This window comes from Plectropomus leopardus, chromosome 16, assembly GCF_008729295.1.
Source record: "Plectropomus leopardus isolate mb chromosome 16, YSFRI_Pleo_2.0, whole genome shotgun sequence".
Classification (NCBI taxonomy): domain Eukaryota; kingdom Metazoa; phylum Chordata; class Actinopteri; order Perciformes; family Serranidae; genus Plectropomus; species Plectropomus leopardus.
The window spans coordinates 12039611-12062346 of record NC_056478.1 but is presented as its reverse complement, the minus strand read 5'-3'; the positions used below and the strand labels follow the sequence as shown (position 1 = coordinate 12062346).

Sequence of the window (22736 nt, the reverse complement as noted above, 5' to 3'; positions counted from 1 at the left end):
TAGTGTCAAAAATTCACATTTCTTTCTCGTTGTCACGCTCTCCCTAATGCTATCAGCCCCCTTCTCCACGATACTCACCTCCTCTCCTCAGCTGCTTTACAGCTCTCCCAAACTCATTGAGCGACAGCTTATGTGCATATTGGTCGGCTGTTGAATCAGCCGAGCTCATTATCCATTATTTGCTAACACTCCTTGCCTGTTCTCTCTGAGTATTTGTAGATTCTGGTGTGTGTTTGCATTTTACCCAGTGAATCTACTGTTTAAGAATGTTTTTGTCCATCTTTGTTTGCTGATGTAAAAATAGCAGGACTTGGTCTGACCCCCCCCCCTTATGTAATAACACCCCTGAAGGGCAGCATGCGTTGTAACCATCACGAAAAGCGTCATGTTTTATGCACAGGTATATACAAAGCATGCAGGTCGTTGCAGAGTGTTTGCTTCTGTCTGTTTGTTTCTTGCCAGTAAAACCAGTGCTATGCATGACCTCAGGTGAAGGTGAGGTCTAAATGTGTATTGACGGTTCTGTCTCTCACTCTCTCTCCTGCAGACAAGACTGCACAAATACTCACATACACACACACACACACACACACACACACACACACACACATATACACACACAGATCCAAAGTGTGTTTGATATTCTTCGCGCAGGACTATATTTACTCTCTCTTGTCAGCCATGTGACTTTGGGTACAACAGAGCAGCTTCAGGACAGCAGGTGCAGATACGATACTGCAAGATGTGCTGGGCCACTTGTCACACACTACCTTCTGTGTGTGCGTGTGTGCTTTGTAATTAGTATGACAATTACATAGATTAATTCCTTTTGCATCATACACAAACTATTTGGTTTGCTGATTGTCCAGCACTGATATATGTGGCCCACAGTGCATCACTCCTTTTAACACCGTGTTTGTGTGTGTGTATAGAGGATTTTTAAAATATATCATGCACAACATGATATGTTGTATGTTTGTGTATTTTATGTTTGCTTCTGTTTTTCTCACTTCAGCATGCAGTTTTTTCCTCTCTTCTCTCCATCTCTCTCTCACCCTAATGTGGAAATGTTAAGCTGACATCCTGGGGGAAATGGAGAGTGTAATCTGTTAATGTACCAGCCCATTGTTCTGGGGATAAAAATAGCATTGTGATTGGCTGGCTCCTTGCTGTGCTGATTTGAGGGGTGGAGACCCCCCTCACATGTGCACACATGATGCACACGTAAATTAATTTAGCAAGGATGTGAAACAAGCAAGAGGCTTCACACAGGCCAAAGTTTTTTTCGAAGTCTGGAGCACCAGTCTGCAGAGATACCCGCCTTCTCTTTATTGTCTTGTTCTGTCTCCCAACAACTAGCAATTCCACGCTGTTTGTGTGTGGGTTTATGTGTGGAGCCGCTTGGTGTCCAGCCCCTAAATGTGTTGTCAGCTTTCCATGCAGAGTGGGTGGATGTCGTGAGACCCCCTGTGTTGGTGTGTTTTTTTTTTTTTGCTGTCATCCAAATTCTTGTCCACCCACCTTGCTGATCTCTTTTAGCTTCTTCCACACTAACCCACCATTATTTATCAACACTCCCTATTTTTATTTTTGTACACAAACTTAACAGCTCTGAAGATATACAGTATTCTGTTGGAGTGGCAATGTAGTCATTTCTATGAGAAACCTGGTGTTGTGGCATGTTTTCAAGTACAATGGGCCTCTTTAACTAACTCTTTGCAAGAGGGAATGCCTTTCTTTCTCAAGAGCACACTCATGCACATTTCAGTGCTGACATGTTTGTGCAAAATAATGGGTCAATGCATGTTCTTTCATTCTACAGTTGTTTAATATTATAGGATTTATAGGATTTTATAAGATTTGTGGAGGACTGTACTCCACCCTCTTTATACCTTTTTTGGGCATTCTTGACTTTAATAGTCAAAATTTTCCCTTGCATTTTAGAGCTGAAACAATTTATGACTTGCCGATTGGAAATTTATCAACAACAATTCTCAATCTTTGAATTATTTAAGTCGTTCATTAACCAAAATGCATAAAAAGAACTAGTTTCAGTTTCTCAAAGTTTCTGATTTGCTGTTTTTATCCTTTTAATTTAATTTAAACTGAATTTCTTTGGGGCTTGGACTGTTCATTGGGTTTCATTGAGACAAAAGTGATTTGAAGATGTCCTCTTGAGCTCTCTCACATTTTTAAACTTAATAATCAGTTTAGATTTGTTGGTAATTAAAACAATCACGAGTTGCCTTCACTTAGTTGCAGTTTTTATTGTTACAGTGATCAGTATGGTACGTGCCACTTCAAGCGACCTTAACACATCAACAGCTTTTCATCAAACCTCTGAAAAAGCAGGAGCAACTTTCCCATTTTTAAATGCATTCACTTTTTATTTAAAAAAAAAACCAAACTGTTGAGGTGTACAGTCAAAATGTATTAACCCTGTGAAACCTAGATAAGGATCAGTTGTCTGCCTCCACATGCCTTTCACAAGCATTTAAATATTTGAAATGTCAGCAAATTCGTTTGATTTCTTTCATGGGGAAAAAGGGCAACCAACAACTTTTCATGATTGGTTATGGAAATATATATATATATATATATATATATACATTATACATATATATATACATACATTATACATATTTTCCAGGTAATCTCCTATTTTTTTCCTTTTTCTTTCTTTTTTTTTTTTTTTTTTTTTAAAAAAAGCTTTGCTAATTACAGGTTTTTAACTTAAAACATTTTAATTTTTTTTTATTTTTATTTTTTATACTTTGTTAATCCCTGAGGGGAAATTCCAATTTTCTCACTCTGCTGTCATTTACACTTAAGCCCAAAAAACACACACAAGTACAAATGGGAGATATACATGCACTAAATGGAGAGATGTCACTTGAGTGTAGTTAGGATTTTGGTGCCTTTCCAAGAAATTTAGCCCATTGTCTCAAGTTTTAAAGGGTTACGCTGCATGCAACTGGCCTACCAACTGACCTAAAAAACGTGGCAACAACTTTAAAGTCACACAAAGAAGTACCTATAAATAACAGTCGCTCATAACCAACTGTAATGGAAAATGCAGATGCTTTTTATTTCTGCTCCCAGTGCTTCATGGGAGTGGAAATACCATGTAAAACGCTACACCCACTGAGCTGTTAAAATGATTGTGGATTTATGGGCACGGTAGCTCTGCTGTTTTTTTACTGTGTTAAAAACACTAACAGCAAAACTTTTCTTTTGCTTTCTCTGTACTCCTCCCAAAAATCTCTTCTCGCCTCTGCCTACAAAGAGGACAGGACAGATTTGTGCTGGACTGAGAAGATGCAATAAGTAGCACTAATCTGTGACTCATTTGGTGCATCACAATCCACCTCCCCCATCACACTCCCATCTTTTTCCTCTTTAGCTGCCTGTGTCTCTGTCACTCTTTGTCCTCCACCCTTTCCTCTCCACTCTTGGGACCTGCTTCATTTTCATTAATTCATTGGCGACTCCTACACTCAGGCCCCGGGCCAATACAGCAAGGATGAAAGAAGGTGGTAGAGGGAGGTTCAGTGGGTGCAGGGGGAAGGGACAGAGAGAGGATGGACGGGGAGGGATGGAGGGGTGCACAGGCCTCATTAGTGTTTGAAGTGATGGAGGAGAGGGGAGCAGCACTATGAATAGACACACGGCTCAGAGATAAGCCTGAGCACCAGCAGAGCTCCTGCTGTGGACTTCAGTACAACTTTTAGAGAGCAGAGTCCTTGAAACAGAGGGGCTTTTAAGTGGATAAGACGTTAAAGATGCCTTTTTACTCCACTGAAACGTTTTTCAAGGACATCCTGCCTGCGCTGACTACCCTTCTCCCAGGTGTAGGTCACTGATAACACACCAGAAAGCTGGTGAATGCAACAATGTAGCCCCAAAAAGGGAGCATCATTTGGGCGCCTGTGGCTCAGGAGGTAGTTGTCACCTGGTCACAAGGTTGTTGGCTCCGTCTTCAGCTTCTCCTCCCTGCATGTGAAGTGTTTTTGGCCAAGACTGAACCCCAAATTGCTCCTAATGGTCAGGCCAGAAGGCTGCTATTAGTGTGTGAGTATATGAATGGGTGAATGGGAGACATATTGTTAATGCCTCAAATAAAGTGCTAATAAAATGCAGCCATTTACCTTTTATTGTCTTCAGAGTTTCAGTACTTTTTTTTTTTTTTTTTTTTTTGTCTAAAAAAAGATGGTCTCCACTCATACAGTAGCCACAGGGCTAAACAATTCTGTCGAAGAGCACGTTTTTTTTCACAGGGTATGTGCAATATGTGTTATGTGCACTTTGGATTATGTGCATTTTGTTGGGTGATTATGAACAGCTAGGGCTGTTTTGTTCATATGTGGTTTGTTTTATTGAGACATTGAAGGCATCTGAAGGCATTCAAGGGCGTAACGTCTGAGTCAAAGACACTACGGGGACAATAAAGTATATCGTATAGCATAGTATTGTATCATATCATATTGTATATAAAATCATTCTTTATGAGACTCAGATTGGTGTTGTTGTATTCCTCATTACATATTTGAAAATTGGGAACAAATTAACATATTAAACTTGTGAAGTATGCAATTCCACATTTGAATCACCACCTCCGTTCACTCGATGAACTTACAGTCAAATTCACACAAGCTAATTTCTAATGTCTTGTTGTACATTCTGTGCCTGCTAATTGATTATATTCTGCTTGCATGCTTTTATGTTTTTATCTGTTATAATTTGAAAATAATGATCCTATGTCCTGAAAATAAATTCGTCATTTCCTTGATCATTTTTCATGTGAGAGTCTTCAATAATGTTAGGGCCTTTTCACACCTGAAAGTCTAAACCAAGGTCCAAACCAAGGAACTGTATTTTGTTTTATTGTATAACATATGGCCTGGTTAGCTTTGGTTTCATCATTGCAATTATGGGAGCGCACCAAAAACTATAAATAATGATCCTATGTCCTGTCGTCATTTCCCATGTGAGCTTCTCTCTCCTGCTCTCTGAGTTTTAGTACTTTTTTTTTCTAACTGACTATTTGTTAAGTCATCTCCCTCTTTCCTGGAGGATGTACAAGGTGCTACAGTACTGACATCAACCACTCATATCATCGAGTAGACTCACATCACATGTTGACAGCCCAAACTTCCTGTAATTTGTCCTAAAGTTCAAACCATCCAAAAAATGTTGTCACGCCACAGACAAACCGAACCACAGTTCAGTTTGATCTGGACCAAGACACCCACTTATCATCAGACCAAGGTTGGGCTCTTCGGTTCGTACCCTGGTTTGTTGGAGGTGTCACACCTGTGATTTTGGTTTGGATCAAATTGACAAGTCAGAAAGTCTAGATCAAATGTTGCCGTTAATGGGCTTTGTACTGCAATGATCTGGAAATACTGCATGTGTTTTGGTTGTTTTTTTTATCCTCATTTTTCTATGTGTTGCAATTGTATTGCGCAGGAAACTTGGTTGTTGTGTGTCTTGCTAAATGTTGTAATAGCTCAGCTCATCCATTTACAATGGTGAGTCAGGCACGTGGCAGCTTATTGCCTCCGTCATCTGTGTGAAATTTGCACAGTTGGTCCATTTTAAATTGAGAAAATGATATTTGTGATTTTTAGGACGTGCAGCACCAGTTGACAGCTGGTTTGGGCAATCTAGTCTCCGTAGGAGGCGATTGTCTCATAGTGTGAACAGTGTTGATCACAAGGCTTGTTGTTAGCTGTGTTGGTTGGTTAAAGAGTTCTGATGCATATCTGTTGGTGCATTAAAGAGATTCGGTGTTATCTTGGGGTGATGGGTCTACTGTATGTTGGAGAAAGCACACTGAGGCAGGGGGAGGTTATTGGACTGCTTGTTGTTTTGTCAATGTCTGGTCAGTTTGCTCACAGAATGGCGTTTTAGTGCAACATCAGCAAAACGGACTTCAATCTGTGTAACAGCAAACTGAAATAATAAATGATGAAACCTTTTTTTTCCCCTTTGGGAGAATAGAAGGAAGGAAACTAATATAGGGGGAAGAGAAGCAGGAAGGAAAGGAGAAAAGCTGTTTCTTTGCAGATTGTTTTGCTTTTGTCTAACACACACTAGATTTCTGCTGACTCTATTTGAAGTGTCAGGCTATTAAACCATTCATTAAACTTGACTGCACTGCTGTCTGCATAATGACCTACTTAATGTCATTAGCTTTTGTGACTCCTTAAGTCACGTATTCTGGTTTGGTGTAAGCAGGAAGATATTCTGTTGTATTGTTTTGCAGAGCTCCATAAAGGGTTAAATGATGCATTTTTTTTGAGGTTATCTCTTTTTTGCCCCGTTTTCTTCTTTCTCCCAGGGTCTCCTTATGACTCACCACTGCTGAATTCCTTTAACCAATCAGAATCCTGCTCTCTCTTTGCTGTCTGGCTTGCTTTTCTCCTCAATGTTAAGTCAGAATAATCACTCTTCAGTGTTGCACTTTTCTCATCAAGGCTGTCTTGATTGCAGTGAGAGAAATAGAGACTGTGTGTGGGTGTGTGTGTGTGTGTGTGTGTGTGTGTGTGTGTGTGTGTGTGTGTGTGCGTGCGTGTGCGTGCATGTGTGTCTGAGCCATTGTTGTGACTGTAATTGTCTTGTGACCACATTCTTTCCATATCTTGCTTTCCTCAAATGTTTTTGTACAGAATTACCTTCACTTAGACAAGCCTCTGTTTTACAGGAGGTCTGTGAGCTTGATCTTCACATTTTTAATATTGGATGCAGTAGTTTGATAGATGGCATCATTTCAGCATTTGTCAACTTTGGTTTTCTTGCAGGGTGTTTGACTTTGCCGTTTTGTGGGTTCTTGCTATATCATTAGCCCTGATATGATGAAAGATATTGATGGAGCTCTGTCAGTCTGACTTTTCTTTCTGTACTCAGCAGCTCCCCATGAAGTTTGCTGCTTCTCTGCACCTCAGGCGATCATTTTTACCTGTCACAGCAAGCTCTACAACCTAGCACTTATAAAATGAACAAGTTGTACATTTTATACTCAACTGTGCCACTTAAATCAGGCCCTAAGAATAATACTGTCAAGACTATTGTCAATACTTTCTAGTTAGCTTTGCCATTATTATCTTATTTGCATCAGCTGTGTTTTCCTTGCTGACAAGTCAATTTAACAGTTGTTCCTACCACACTGGGTAAATTGTTTTTCTTTATTCTTTGTGAAATCTTTCTGTTCTATAACCCAACTCAGAATTATGTCAGTTGAATCAGATCAGGCTGCTCAATATGAATATTTAACTATTTCTTCCTTTTTTTCCCCTCATATAGTGTTTGAGAGTTAGAACTCAGTTCAGCAGGACATTCAGTTTAATAGCGACGTTTAAACAAGCCAGGCTACCCCTCTGAGCTCATGTGGGCAAACCTAGCCAACAATAGATTGGAAATATATAATGTTGCCCTCAGTAGATATAAAACAAAAGCTGGAAGCTGTATCGAATGAAGTTGCTGTAAGCTTTATTTTCTCCACCTCTAAGCAGAGGGCAGAAGATAATGTGTCTTGGAGCCCGAGCAGGCAAAGTCTCTCTTCCTCCGAACATCTCCCTCTGTCTCAACTGAAACACAGCCACAAATCTTCAATTGGTTCCATGTTTACAGGATTGATTTTTATACTAATCTGTATAATTAATAAGATGAGCATGTTTTTTGACTGAAACGCAGCCAGAATTCTTTGTTCCTGGCTGGACTGTAGGCTACAGCAAAACAAAGTGGGTAAAAACATCAATAAACATAATTTAAACAGACAGAAAAGTAATGCATTTATATATACACAAAAATCAAGGAAATATTACCACAAAATTAAGGGAAAATAATGAAATAAGCAGAATCTCAGAAAGTCTAATCTATCAGCCGGCAGGACGCTCTGCTTCTGAAACTCCCATGGACGATGCCAGGTGGGATATAGAGCTGTGTGGTGGACAGAGCAAAACAGTGCTGCAGACATAACATCATCGACAAGCTGCAGGAATCCAGGGGTCAGCAAAACCTGGGTCTGGGTCCGCAGCTGCCTGTACCTCAGAGCAGTGTGAGAAGGGCGCAACTTGATTTTGAGCACCTCCTCAGAACTACACCGCAGACTGATTGACAAAAATCAACAAAAAAACAAGAATAGTATTCGTCTTAAACAAATCTGAGTCGACTGAGGGGTGCTTGGCAGCGCTAGTCAATAACTGTCTACACCTACAGTATGTATTGTCTCTAACCTTGACTTCGAAACAAGTGGCTGATTATAGACAGACGAGTAGTGAACCATCAGACAAGGGACAGGAAAGGAAGATGCGTTTACTTATTTATTTCTCTTTGTTTTTATTGCATTCTGCCTAAGTCTAACTGAGCCTCTCTCTCTTTTTCTCACTCCTCCTCCTCATCTTTTGTCTTCCTCAGGGGTTTGTGGTTGTTGCGGGGCGCTCAGGCCTCGATACAAGAGACTGGTAGACAACATCTTCCCAGAAGACCCAGAGGTGAGATGCTCAAGTGACTTCGTATTTCTTTAGTAATGCCTTTCTGATCGCAAACAGGTATTTTTAATGTCTGAAGCTGATGACTAATCCCTTGTCTTCTGTATCATTCTGTTTTGAAATTATGTGGATCTTGCAAATGTATTTGGGTAATCATTGTTAATGCAGTTCTTCTAAACAAAGTCCACTGTCTTTGTCAAGATTAGTTTAGTTTAATATGTTGTAACATTGTGTAATTTAAAAAAGAAGCTTGCACAACAGAACCCATATTTCAAAAATGTGAGAATAAATTGTGACAAATAATGAGCTGTTCCGTATTTAACTGGAAGCTTTTCATCTGTAGTCCCTGGCATGTAAATATAAACACTGTGTTATAATATTGTCTTCGATATAGGAAGTGTGAGGTAGAGGTGATAAGAAAACACAGCACAGCCTCCATACCTAACTATCTTTTTCAAAGCCGTTCAACCCACAGATATCATCTTTACTACTGTTTGAGATCTGATACAGATGACTCATAAAGAGAATTAATTTGTGTGGTGAAGAAGGAGCTGTTTTATTGCGGAGGAAACTTTTCATAAGTGCCTCTTTGCTACTGCATTAACCCACTTTACAGATCTGATCTGTGGCCAAAACTGCAGTACGGTACATGCTAGTACACGCGGACCTCATTAAACTATTTTGTGTGTGTGCGTGCATGCGTGCGTGCGTGTACACCTGCTCACTGTGCTCCCAAAAATGGTTTCTAAGTTTGGCTCTAAGCTGCTGTGGCTGAGACTTTAACTACCGGTATCCCAGCAGCTTGGGAATAATGAAGCCGTCTGATAACGTTTACTCAAAATTGTGTCACACTGTGTGAGCATGTGGGTGTGTTTGTACAGTGTTTCTCCCAGATAATTGGTGGTAAGGCCGATGCTTAAGTATAGGTTGTTTTCCCTGCATGTTCCTGCTGCACTCAGAAAATGTCCCCGCAGTAGTGTACATTACCAGTGTAAATTGATGATTGGTTGTAGTTTATCGTTGAGAGGATCAACTATAAAATTTACTCTGTTAATATTCGATAGAAACCTGCTGTTTGTCTGCAAGGCTAAAGAATGATTGATCCAAATGACAAAAAAACCCAAATCAGCTTTTCAACTGGAGGGTGTTTTTCTTTTATAGCCAGCTGCAATATTCTGGCTGTGTGATCTGTTATGGATCGCAGCCACAGGATGTTTTGGAGGAACAAAAAGAAGCAGCATTATTGCCTGGTGCTGACCTCCAGTAACCCCTGATGAGAGGAGTAGGCCCTTTCACGCAGCATACATTTTGACTTGTAAAGCACAGGTGCATCTCATAACATTCAAGAAATGTAATATAATATAATAGGTATGTTTTCTTTAGTGTATGATCACCTGAAAATAAGAATAACTGTGTTGACATAACCTTACAATGAGCTGCACTGGCTTGTTTCTACAGGAGCCCAGAAGGGACAAAACAAGCACTGGCTCTAGATAGGGCCATCAGCAATTTCACGTTTTCAGTGTCAGCAAAACAGAGTTTTTTTTACCGTGAAACTCTGAGAGGAAGAGACCTCTTTGGATAATTCAACTTCTGGTAAAAACCACAGGAACGTCTGGATCTTAACTCATCAGTAGAAAAATGTGAGCACATGTTAGCAGCTGGGCTAGTGGACGTCTTTAGATATCCCTAAAAGTTGAAACACTTCCTTGTAACATTAAACTTTTATTCAGTGTTTACTGATTTTAATGACAGCAACCATTTGTTTTGGAGAGGAAGAGACCTCTGTGGATAATTCGCCTCTTGGTAAAACCTCCTGACAATGAACATTGAAACAGTTCTAACCAGGAGAGGTTTCAGTTGGTTTTAATCTGCAGTCCTCACCGCTAGATGGAGCCATATCCCCTAAATCTTACACACTGCTCCTTTAATGAGGTCCCCATTTCTCAAAGCTTTGGCAGGAGGCTTTGCCAATGAGCCGGCATGCACAATATGTGGGCTCTGGAAATGTACAATCTTAAATTGCAGCCATCAGTCATGTTGGTAACTTAACGTTTTCTAGTACAAAGTGTGAAAACAGGCAGTTTTGTGTCATACAAAAAAAAGCACAAGCGGAAATTATTTCTAATGAATTACAAACATTCACTTGGCCTCAACAATGAGCTGAGTAGAATTTGGCGTCAAAAGTTAAGGTCATGGTAACCTCATAAAACATGTTTTAGGCCATAACTTAAGAATTCATACACTCAGACTTCACACAAATGTCTAATAGGATACAATGATGAAGTTCTGAAATTTTATATCCAAGAGGTCAAAGGGACACACATACTGTTCTGCAAAAAAGCATTTTTGTTGCCCATTACTCAACATCATAACTCAGGAACAGATGGGGGAATACTTGGTCAGATATTGAATTGGTGACACTAACTTTAGGTGCTCACCTTAAAACTCTGCTGATTGTAAAGATCTGTGCTGCCGGGGGAATGATGCGTGTGAAGCATGCATGTTTTCACAGACATGCATCTAAACTGTAAGTGAAACTTGACTGGTGCGCAGAGGCATACTCTTTGCGGTATTTCTAGTTTGTAAATGATGAATGATGTTCTGCCCATGTATCACAGTTATTATTTTTAGAGTCACTTTGCCTTGCATACAGAATACTTAGGGTTTTTAACTCCAAAAATCTACCATTTCCTCTCCATCATATCACAGCCTAATCTTATCAAACCATTTTACAGAGAATTTGAAATTCTGTTTTTTTGTTTAGAGTTCCACTTCATTGACTGCATGGTTTGCCTCTTGCATGAATGTAAACGGGCTCTCAGTGGACTATAGATGTTTTTAGCTCTCTCCTCCCCCTGACCAGACTGAAGAGCAGTGAAGTAGGTCAAGGGAGAAAGTAGGAGGTGAAACTAAGTGAACTAGTTGCACATAAATTTGGGTTATGAGAAGAAGGACTTGAGTACACACACTGTTACATAGGTTTATGAAATACAAAATGAATGTGTTTTTTTTTCAGTGGAAGCAAACAGCCTTTTTGCCGTAACCAGCTGCCTCTTTGTTTAGTGGACATACCAGCCTTATGCACATCTCTGACCTGACAGTATCTTAATTGTCATTTTGGGTGAACCGTTCCTTTAGAATTCTACACCACGTGAAAAAGATCGTAAAAATTTCTTATTGTATCTGTCTTGTTTCCCACCTTTTTTTCTCCCTCCCTCTGTCACCCTCATAGGATGGGCTGGTGAAGGCCAACATGGAGAAGCTCACATTCTACGCCCTGTCAGCTCCAGAGAAGCTCGACCGAATCGGAGCCTACCTGTCTGAGAGACTGTCAAGGGATGTTGCCCGACACAGATACGGGTGAGCATCACCAGTCAATTGCCATTCAAAACATTCTCTCAAAAAACATTGCATCTGTCTCTGCCCTGACAAATGCTATGTGCACATTTGTTGTAGTCTTTATTCTCTGCCACACACTAACTGATTTTAATGAGGCCAGGGTGATACAAGATCTCAACAGGGGATCATGATAAAATTTATGTTGATTACAGTGATAAGCTTTTGACATTTTTACTTGACATGGATAGATCTAACAGCCTATCACTCAGTAAAAATAAATGCGACAACAGCCAGCCAGTCAGCCTGCTGCCCCTCTTCTCTGCCTCTGCTCTGTCTCATCCCCTGTTTGCAGGAGGGCCGGGCTATGGCTCTACACACATAGCATGGCAGCAATGTAATTCAGAGCAAAGCTCACAGCAGAGGCAATGAAACAGACTTCAGGACATATTTTATTGGAGTTAGCAATGTCAGTGCTAATTATCCACATGTGCAACAAAAAGGAGACAGAATTATTAATTTGTTAACACCTTTTGAACAAGCAGAACATAAACAGAAATGTGACATCTTCGGTCACCCTGCCCACAGTCCACGTCTACTTGCTGCCTTCTCTTAATCCACACTTGGTTTGTTTTGCACATCCACGGCACTTATTGATGCTAAAGTGCATGACGTCAATTATATGGAAGTAGTTTGGATTTCTTCAAAGAGACAAAGCACAGATAAAGATAAAGAAACACAACAAATCTTTTTTATCACCTGAAAAGGTACCATCCTAGAAACCTCATCATTATTTTCAGGTACAATGCAAGCTAACTTTTAATGTTATTTTAAGCTAAATGAAGCATGTTTGAAAAGATTAATGTTCATATTTAAATGCATTCAATTTATTTATTTATTTTACCAGTATTTTTTATTTATTTTCAACACTACTTCCAGGTATACATCAGCCGTCAATATCATAACGTACAGAAATATCAGAAATATCAGACCCTGTGGGTCTTTCTCTAAATTCCACTGTACATGTTGAAGGTTTCTTGCACATCCATTATAGATTAAAGATGAAGAACAAATCTTAATACAAATTAATATCATATTTTTAGCTAAGTTGAGTGCCTCCTCCCTAGCCTCAAGCATAACATGTCCTGCACCATTCATCCTGGCAGCAGAGAGCTCCACAGATCAAATCTCAATAAAAAATAAATCCACTGTTGAATAGAAAGAGTGTGTGACTGCTGCCACCTAACCGCCAACATTTTTTTAGCAACAGTGCATGCTGATAGCCATAGCTGCCTTTGAGTACCGTTAAAGCTCTGCCTTGAGTCATCATTAAGTATGTATTACACCCAAAATTTCAGATAGATGTTTTGTTATTAACTTCCAGAAAATTTTAACTGATGGACAACATGATATTCAATCTATACTTTCATCACAAAATATATTCTTAACACAGCCAGAATTGCACACGTATTGTTTATGTTATTCTATTTTATATGTTTAAAAACATCTATATTCTATATTTAAACTAATGAACTGTCTTGTTTCGTCAAGCTTCGGCCATCATCAGGATACTCTTTAACCTGGCACCATTATCGAATTATATATTGCTGTAAATATCTATCAGTCAATATGGGAAAACTTTATATGATCATATTTTTTTGCCATATAGCCAAACTCTGATTTAAATTTAACATAGATGAAGTTGATATTTTAAAATCCTGGCACTTTAAAGATCTCCTTTTACAAGCTTGTCCAAGAGGATACATATCACTTGCAGATTGGATAAGGAACTGTAATATAATGCCATAGCATTTTTATTAGATATGTATGTGTTCTTTACACTTTTCTGTTTATAATGACAAACTATTTATTGTGCACTGCATACAAAGTAGCCAGGTGGAGGGGAAGGCAAGTTGGTAAATTTTTTAAGAAAAACAACGTGGCTGTTGTAGCATCATCAGTGGTGAAGTTTCTGTACACTCTGTGCTTACTTTATAAGCCACAGAAGTTGTTGTTCTGTATGACTCATGACTAGGATGCACTGTGATTATTCTCGCCAGTGCAAACAGCCTGTACAGATTACATTTACACTTGGCAGAGTCCAGCTGAAATCTGTTCAATATGCGAGTCCCCAGAGATCGTCTGGCGAAGCTTATCACATTTTCATTTTTCTGTTGTTTTATGCAGTTAGGTTTTAAGAATAAATGCACATATTTAATTATCCATATGTGATATCCAGACACAGATTTTATCGCCTACAGGGTTAATGGAGTCATCCAGATGTTTCTGTGTCTCTCTCCCCTCGTCTTCAGGTATGTGTGCATAGCCATGGAAGCCCTGGACCAGCTGCTGATGGCTTGCCACTGTCAGAGCATCAACCTGTTCGTAGAGAGTTTTCTTAAGATGGTGCGAAAGCTGCTGGAGTCAGACAAACCCAGTCTGCAGATCCTAGGAACCAACTCTGTGAGTTTACATCAATATTTTTACTTGAAAGAGTCCACCAGATGTTTTATAGTTTTAAAGCTGTGAAACAAAACAAAAAAACTCCTGAACATTAAGCATTTTGAAGTTTGTTAAGCTATAGGGTTCCCACATTTATGAAAAGCCTGGAATATAAAAAAAAAAGATTTAGAATTCGTGGAAAGTCTTGAAAAGTCTGGAAAAGTTTTGAATATACTTTGTTTTGGCTGTATGTTCATAAAAATCCCAAAACATGTCCAACGGTACATGAAAAACATTCCTTGCATTACAAATTTAAAATTTAGTGCTGCCCTTTGTGACCGTTTCAACGTCACTTGTATCCCTTCATACATGAAGACCAGACTGCCATTGAGTCATTGCCATTGGGAGAGAAACAGGAAAATGCAGAAAAGCTGTTGTGTACCAGGTTAACTGAGGCTTTCACACTAACATTTGAGGTCACATAAATCCACTTTCCCACTGGCCAAAAACCCACCAACACCCACTAACGTCTGTCTTTTGTATTTAATGGAAAGTGTTAAAATCGGCATCTGTTCATAGCACAAATGACTCTACAGTAATCACGGACATTTATTGACTCCAGCGCCGATCTGCAGTTATGTACTGTAATCTGGATATCTTTACATGTGCAGATGTCCACATAAGCAATATCCAGCCCCCATGATGGGTCAGTCATCCTCTTGGATGGAAAAAGCCTTAATTTATCAAGGCATCATTAAGCTATTTAAAGAATTTAATCATTTATTAAGGTACAACGCTCAACTTTAGGCAAATTTGCAATTAGTTACTAATCATTAATTGCTAGACAAGTCAATAAAACAAAAATTGGTTTAACAAGTAAGAAATTCTTACAGACTGGTCAAAATTATAATCCAAACACATGTCTAGTTGCACTAGACATGTGTCTTTGTGTGTGTGTGGGGGGGGGGGGGGGGGCATGTCTAACAAGTGGGTGGTGGGCATGTCTAACAAGTGAGTAAATTTAGCAAGCGTGAGCCTGGGAAGTGGGTGTTGAATAATCTATGGTTGTATTGCTATATAGGCCAACCTACTTTCAATTACTCAAATAAAGTCATGGAAATGGGGTAATATATTATGGAAAGGTTTTTAAAATTCACTGGTAAAAATGTCTGGGAACCCTGTAACTTGGACTTTATTGCGTTGTGGAAGAATATCAATTATTATTTATTGAAAAGTGTCAATAAACTTAGGTCACAGTGAAAACTGAAAAGTACAGTAAAAATTGTAGTAAACATTGAGGACATAGTTAATACACTATTCAAGGCTGTTTAACTTAAATGACCATTGATTAAATTTAGGTCGTTTTTCAAAGGATTTATAGTATTAATTTACTGCAGAAGCCAAACACAGATTATTTTGTGATCTAAGGATAATGTAACAAGCAAAACAAATTTGCCTCTCCATAAATTCTTGTTCACAAGAAACATAAAACACTAAGACGGCTTGTTTCACTCAAACAAATTTAGACAAATACCCACATCCTCAAACTGTTGGTCATCACTAATGTGTCTAATGTGCATCCGTTTCTAAGCTTTTCTGTCCATCAAAGTCTACCCATTTCAGTGGATTTAGGGGTATTATCTAATCAAAAGTTGACAGGGCGCATTTGCTATCCTGATGTGATGGTACAAAGTAAAAGATGTTAACCTTGAGAGGAACACTGCGTCACTATTTGAGGAAGATCAGAGCTCAGCAAGAGAGTGGTGGGCAGAGGGGGTGGGAGTGATGAGTATCCTCTGATGTGGGAAGCTGCTATCAGTGCTGTCAGGTGGGTCAGCAGAGGACGCATAAAGGAAATCAGATTAGCTGCACAGCACACTGGCAAAGCTCCGCAGTCATCTACACAGATTGACGAGACACGCCAGCCTCATAATCTTCATGCTATCAATCTCCCTTGCACACACCCATGGGTGTGTATTTAGGACAAATGCAAGGCCATACACTGATCTATAAACACACACTCACATCAGTGCTGCCTAATTAATTGTGCATCAAAGTGCTGTTTACCGCAATCAATAGAGGAATTTTGCAGCATGTGCTAATTTAAAGCTATGCATTCAAGATGCCTATTGTTGAACATTGTACAGATATTGATTGGGATTAGATTCGCCTTAATTGCTTAGTCCATACAGCAACCCCGAGTCACATCACACAGCTATACATATACTCAGTGTAAAAAAATGGAGTTGCTGTAATGGGACTGGGGTATCATTTAAAAAAATATGATGCCAATACCAATACCAGTACCCTTAGCGTGGTACCAATACAAACAGAATAGTTCATTCAAAACCCATAATTTGAATGTAATGGAATATGGTTTAGCCATACTTTTGAAGGTTTTGGTGGCATCATGGCTGTATGGGCTGTGGCTGCTGCTGCAGGAGTGTAAGCTCTGTGCTGGAGACAGTTAGCATGAGTCTGCCTGACCACAAACATACAGGGAAAGGGCTATCTGTTAGCATCACATGGTTAACGGTTATTAACTGGTTTAAGCAAAATATCGGAGGTGTCGGGATGCTCCACTGGGACTTTTTTTGATCAACAAGCTCTATTTAAATGCTGTTTTATGCACAGTGGCACCTTATTCCCTGTATGACTGACTTTATTTTTTATTATGAATTAAAAAATGTTTAGGGGGCCAGATTTTGTCCGCGGGCCTTAAGTTGAGTATCACTGCTGTAGCATCTTCCCTTTTTAGTGTGAACTCTATGGCTCATCTGAAGCAGACCAGTAGCGAGAGAGGCGAAAGGAGTGGATTAAGAGAGTTTATCACCACAGGACTCAAGCCTTGCCAGGTTTTCTCGCACTCTGTTTCACTGACCTGAAACCTTGTACTGCAGAGCCCTTTCTAACAGAAGCCAACTCTTCAACACATCAGTGCCCGAGTTAGTATCCCTGTCAGTTTGTTTTATGTGATGTGATAGAAAAAGACTTGAGGCAAGTTTCTCCTGGTGTAGCCTTTGGTTGCAACGAAAACATTTATAATCTAAGCTGCTGTTTTTTCAGACTCTATACTCAAAGCTTTCAATCAGATCGAGAGTCAGCAGACAGATTTGATACACCGATACCTGGAAGCTGCGCGTTGTTACAGCCGGTAATACTGAGCAGCTTTTGGGCATCAACTGCTGCAGCAATTTACTGCAACAGCTGAGCAGTTGCACACAAGTACTTTTAAGTTCACTTCATTTAATTTACTCAAGGGTGCTTCATTTAATTTAAAGAACCACTCCAGAAATACTCTTTTGTACACAGGAAATAGGTTTACAAGGGCTTTCTCTGGATGTTCATTTTCCACATGAACTCTTCCTATCACTAATCCACCTTTGTTTTTGAATTGATGTACTTATACTACCATCTGATGTCCTATTAATTTGTTGTATAACTCGTGCGTCAGGTAGCATCCGTTCTGTCTCGATTCTAAAGAAAGCGAGTTCATAACTTATTAATTGGTGAGTGTTGTGGAGCTAAATGTCAGCGTGTTTAAATGATGACATTTTCTGGCTCAGTGGGAGAGCCCCCCTCTGCCCTGTGCTTTTCACTCTTAATGAGATGTTATGGTGCTGCGGTTTAACTTTAATTTAAGAGATATTCATCATGGGGATTGAGGCTTATTTCATTGAAAGAGTTTTTAATCAAATTGAAATAAACTCAAAGAGCTTTTGAGGAGCAGGTTTATTACTGTAAATCTCTTGAGCCGAAAAGTTTCAGTTTGACTTGTGTTTTTTTTCCCTGCTTTGCCTCCTCTTCCCTTCTCAGTTTGTGAAGTTTGCCAACATAGAAGAAGACACACCATCGTACCACCGCAGTTATGACTTTTTTGTGTCGCGCTTCAGTGAGATGTGCCACTCAAGCTACGAGGACCCTGACATCCGCACAAAGTGAGTGGACAGATGCTTGATTGCACTAGAGGCAGAATGATTAAATAACTGCTGCTTTTAGACTGCTGCAGGAAGTCTTTTTTTGGATTACTGCTGCTCCTGGACATTTTTTTATATCTGTAAAAAAACAAGAAAGATATCCTTTAAAAGAGGTTTGTCATCTGCTGAAAATAGACAAAGTGACGTCTTTGAACAGTTAAATATAACTTTTCAGGATGAAAGGACAACAGACAAACACTCAAGGACTTAAATCTAGACAGAAATAAGATTTCCTAAATATAATCTTCCATTTATAGATTCAGTTACCAGTCAAACGGTGTCTGATTTCTGATCTTCTATTTCTGTTCCCCTCCAGGATCCGCATGGCAGGTATCAAGGGCCTGCAGGGTGTGGTGAGGAAGACTGTAAATGATGAGCTGCAGGCCAACATCTGGGACCCTCAGCACATGGACAAGATCGTCCCCTCTCTGCTTTTCAACCTGCAGAGTGGAGAGCGCACAGAGAGGTGAGTTGTAACGAAGGAAAGGTCAACTGATTGGGTTCTGTAGGTTGCTATGTCCTTCATTTGAATTGTAAAGAGGTGGGTTGCCTGATGCTTGCATTAGGATAGGTAAGCTCTTCACTGATTTTAATAACAATAACTTTGCTGATAAATTATTGGAAATGCAAGTCTAAGGCTTGCTCTCTGGCTATATACACACACACACACACACACACACACACACACACACACACATATATATGTATGTATATATAATCAGTGTCTTTATTAAGATACAAACAAAGAATACAGATAAAATGTACAATACATTAAAACACCAAAGAAGTCAGAACAAAATGGCTCTTTCAGACTGAAGTCAGTATTCAGTGTGAAGCTTGGAATCATACAACCAGAACAAAAGATAGCCCAAACAATCAATTTTGAGCTTTGTACATGTCTTGAATGATAGATTAGTATTGTAAAGCTCATATTGTCTGCACAAGAGAGTTCAAGTGGACAAGGGAAATCACACTAAATATTTGCAACTTTAGCCTATAAAAGTCTTTTAATTCAGAATTATTTGCATTTCTTATACTGTATTCATATTTCGTGTATGTCCTGATTGTATTTTAGTAAAACAATTTCTGAGAAATAAATATGTATGATCATTATAACCTTGCTAAAATAACACAATTTAAGGTGGCCTAAGACTTTTGCACAGCACTGTAGCTCTGAAATGCATATTGTAGTGCTCTCTGTCTCCTTCCATCTGATATTGTAAAAACTATTATTACAGCAATTTGCTGTTGTTTCCTTTGGGAATATCTCTCACTGATGAAAACGCCATCTCGACATGCTGGGTGTGAAATCCTGGCAGGTCTTGGACAGCAACCAGGGGTTGTGGGACTTGATGAAGAAGCAATAGTTTTCAGTAAAAACAAGAAAAACTGACTGTCTCAAATGCACTTTCCTGTGTGTAGTTTAAGGCAGATGTTATCACCTCATCCTCGCATAACAGGCCAGACAGTGCGAACAAGTGGTGACAGAGTTAATGACCTAAAATGAGTCAGTGTTGACCTGCCATGCCTCTGTCACACAGTCGAGAGCTGTTGTGTTGAAACAGACTGGAGCCGTTTGTCTTATGTTAGGCCATATTTGTCCTGGCAGTCTAGTCAACCATCACCCGGGTCATTCATCATCACTGTCATCACAGAGTGAACCCACCAACAGCTCTGGTCCCCTGATGGGTGTCTGTTTGTCCACCTGCAGCATCCAAGGACAAAGAGACCAAGAGATGGGCAGAAAAATTAAAGGAGATAAGGAGCAGAGCATGGACAGTGGTGAAGGGATGATGTATTTTTGTAGGCCAACCAGGAAATTAACATCGCACTGGTTTTACTCGTCAAAAACCTTATGGGATTTTTGAATGGGATTTTTGCGATTATCACCAAAAAATAAGCTCTCCGATGAACATGAGTTTATGAAACTTAAACGTTTTATTTACCATAATAATCTTCATAGATCAACACCACTTTTGTGTGTTTTGAAGCATAAATGAAATCGCCAGAGGCAAAAAGCTGTTGTTAGGCTATAGACGAACTACATCGTGGTCGCACGTCTTAAACGTCACCAACCCAAATCGTTCAACTTCACTGTAAAAACACATTAAAACACAATTGAAAAATTTTGTAAACAGATAAATCTACAAGTTAGAGAGCGACTGGATCAGAGCCGGACCGCACACGGATCTGGTGGAAACTGGCTCCGAAGATTGACTCTGTCCTAGCTCTGGCAGTCCGGAGGCTTGTGGATCAGATTGGCTATCTTCATTTCTAAGCATTATTAAAAATTGCATTGAGAGCTAGACTTTGCCAGTGAGAGACAGTCTGGAGCCTCCCGCTTTTGGCAGCGTTCCACATGCTGAAATTCACTTTGACGTCAATGCCGAGATCTGAGGGTTAGTGGAGCAAAATGGGGAGGGCAGTGAGAAGAACATTGGAAGATTGGTTGGAGGGTAGATAACATAGAAGTAGTGTGATGGAAATGTGGAGGCTATTGAAAGAGTGAGAGACAGATGGACAGAGACAGACACACTCCAACAGAGTCACATTTCCCTCTCAGCTTCCCTTTGCTCTGTGTGTATTATGAAGTCTGCCCCTGCTGTGCATCCTCGGTTATTACCAGCCATAAAATCCACAGCAGTCAGTACAGTCTAATTACACTCACAGATGGTGCATTTTTCTCTACATTAATCCCCATGCACAAGAGCAAGTTCATTTAAAGATCAACCCCGGGCACAGTTTTGGCAAGTCTGACAATTGAGACTAATTTCTGTAGTTTATTTCAGAAAATAGTGACATCTTTCTGTGAGCCATGTTTTGTGTTTTTCACTTCAAAACAATGTTAGCATTACTGATTTGTTATAACGTGGTGTGCAAGTGTCTGCAAAGGTTTTATATTCTCCAAGCAATTTTCCTCCAGGCATTGCCTCAGCAGAAAATTTTAAGACAAATGATCCTTGCCTGTTACAGACTTAGAAAACAGCCTCTGTAAATTGTTTGATGAAAGCAGATGTGAGGTGAGATTGCTGTAGCCAAGTAGGCTTTGAGACGATGATGAGGATTTCACCTCATGTTAAACATTTTGCACTGGTGAGTTTCCAGATCATTAGACAAAACTGCAGTGAGAGGCTGTTAGGGTGACCTCAAATTGAAGTGTACTGTGGGTGTTTTAGATGCACTTTTCAATCAGATGGGGGTCAATGAGAGTGGCTTTGTAAGCGTTATAAGTTACTGCTGAAAAAATACTAAACCTTCACCAAAGCAGCCGACAACTCACTCAAGTTTTCCACATTTGCAGCACAAAAGGAAGATGGCTTCATTTAAAGTCTCCCTGCAGACACGTTCTTAACTATGTAAATATTAGGGATGTACCAGAATATTTTAAATGCAAAAACACAGATAATGTGGTGGAAACAAATAACAACTCTACCTGAATTTGCTCATCATTATACAGTGAAGAAAAAAATGAATTAACTGTATTTCAGCAATATCGTTTCCTCAAATAGATTATTGTCATGATGGATGACCACAAGATAAAAATGCCCACTCTGTTTGCAATATAGGGCATTGATTTCAGTAACTAGTAGTTTAATTTACTACACATTATTGGAAAGTGGTCGCTATACTGTAATTGCCTCCAAACAGCAGGAGGTGGGCTGTGAGCTGACCAATTATGATGTGCGGGAGTCTTTTTTAATAATGACTGATTAAGAGCCAACTTTATGCATTATAGTGGCAAAAATGTCAAGACTGAGACAAGGACAGAGACAGGACTGTGTGCTGTGACATTCTCCGGAGGTGTGTGTGTCTGTTTTAAAGTGTGAGCGACAGAGAGGGATGGGGGTGGGGGTGGGGGGGGGGGGGGAGTGTGAGGTGGACTGATTTATGCAATGTTTTTGTAAATTATGAATAACTCCTAACTCTCTTTGTCATTTTCAATCACAGTGCAAACTTTTGAATCAATGAATATTTTGATTTAGAGAACATTTGTTTCAGTTCTGATTGATAAGTGTCCCCCAGGTAAAGGAATGGTGGTGATGATTGAGACATTTGAAAAATAGAAATATACACGGAGTGATAGAGACAGAGACAATGTGATGCTTTTTAGGCACAACAATTGTATAGCCAGTGAATATTAGGTAAGAAATTTCAACATTTGCCTGATTTAATGGAACTTAAGGCAAAAACCACGCCGACCTCGGTCCTCTATCCAAATAATCATAAAGAGACTGATCATTTTTGTTGTTTGAGCAGATACAGATATGGGTAATCATGGCATGTCAACAAGGTGAGCCTCAGTCAGACCCAGACTCAGATGAAAAGTCTGTTGTGCACCACAAATGGGAAGTGTAGTTAGCATCTTGGAGTTGTTTACTGGTATGTTATTTGTTGGCTTATTAGCTTGTAATTGGCATTGGCTGACACCCTGGTAATAGTTGTAAAACATATAACAATATCTGCTACGATGTGTTTTTTAGTGGAT

General features: G+C 39.5%; 1 protein-coding gene across 2 annotated transcripts in view; it reads left to right on the top strand.

The window, feature by feature from the left end:
• Positions 1–22736, top strand: part of LOC121955338 (protein EFR3 homolog B) — a 47600-nt gene that overhangs the window by 6320 nt on the left and 18544 nt on the right. For both annotated transcript variants that reach the window (XM_042503243.1, XM_042503244.1), the window contains 5 exons: positions 8419–8495; positions 11728–11855; positions 14144–14294; positions 18090–18211; positions 18567–18716. In XM_042503243.1, the coding sequence (XP_042359177.1) occupies positions 8419–8495; positions 11728–11855; positions 14144–14294; positions 18090–18211; positions 18567–18716 (628 nt within the window). The remainder of the gene's footprint in view (positions 1–8418; positions 8496–11727; positions 11856–14143; positions 14295–18089; positions 18212–18566; positions 18717–22736) is intronic.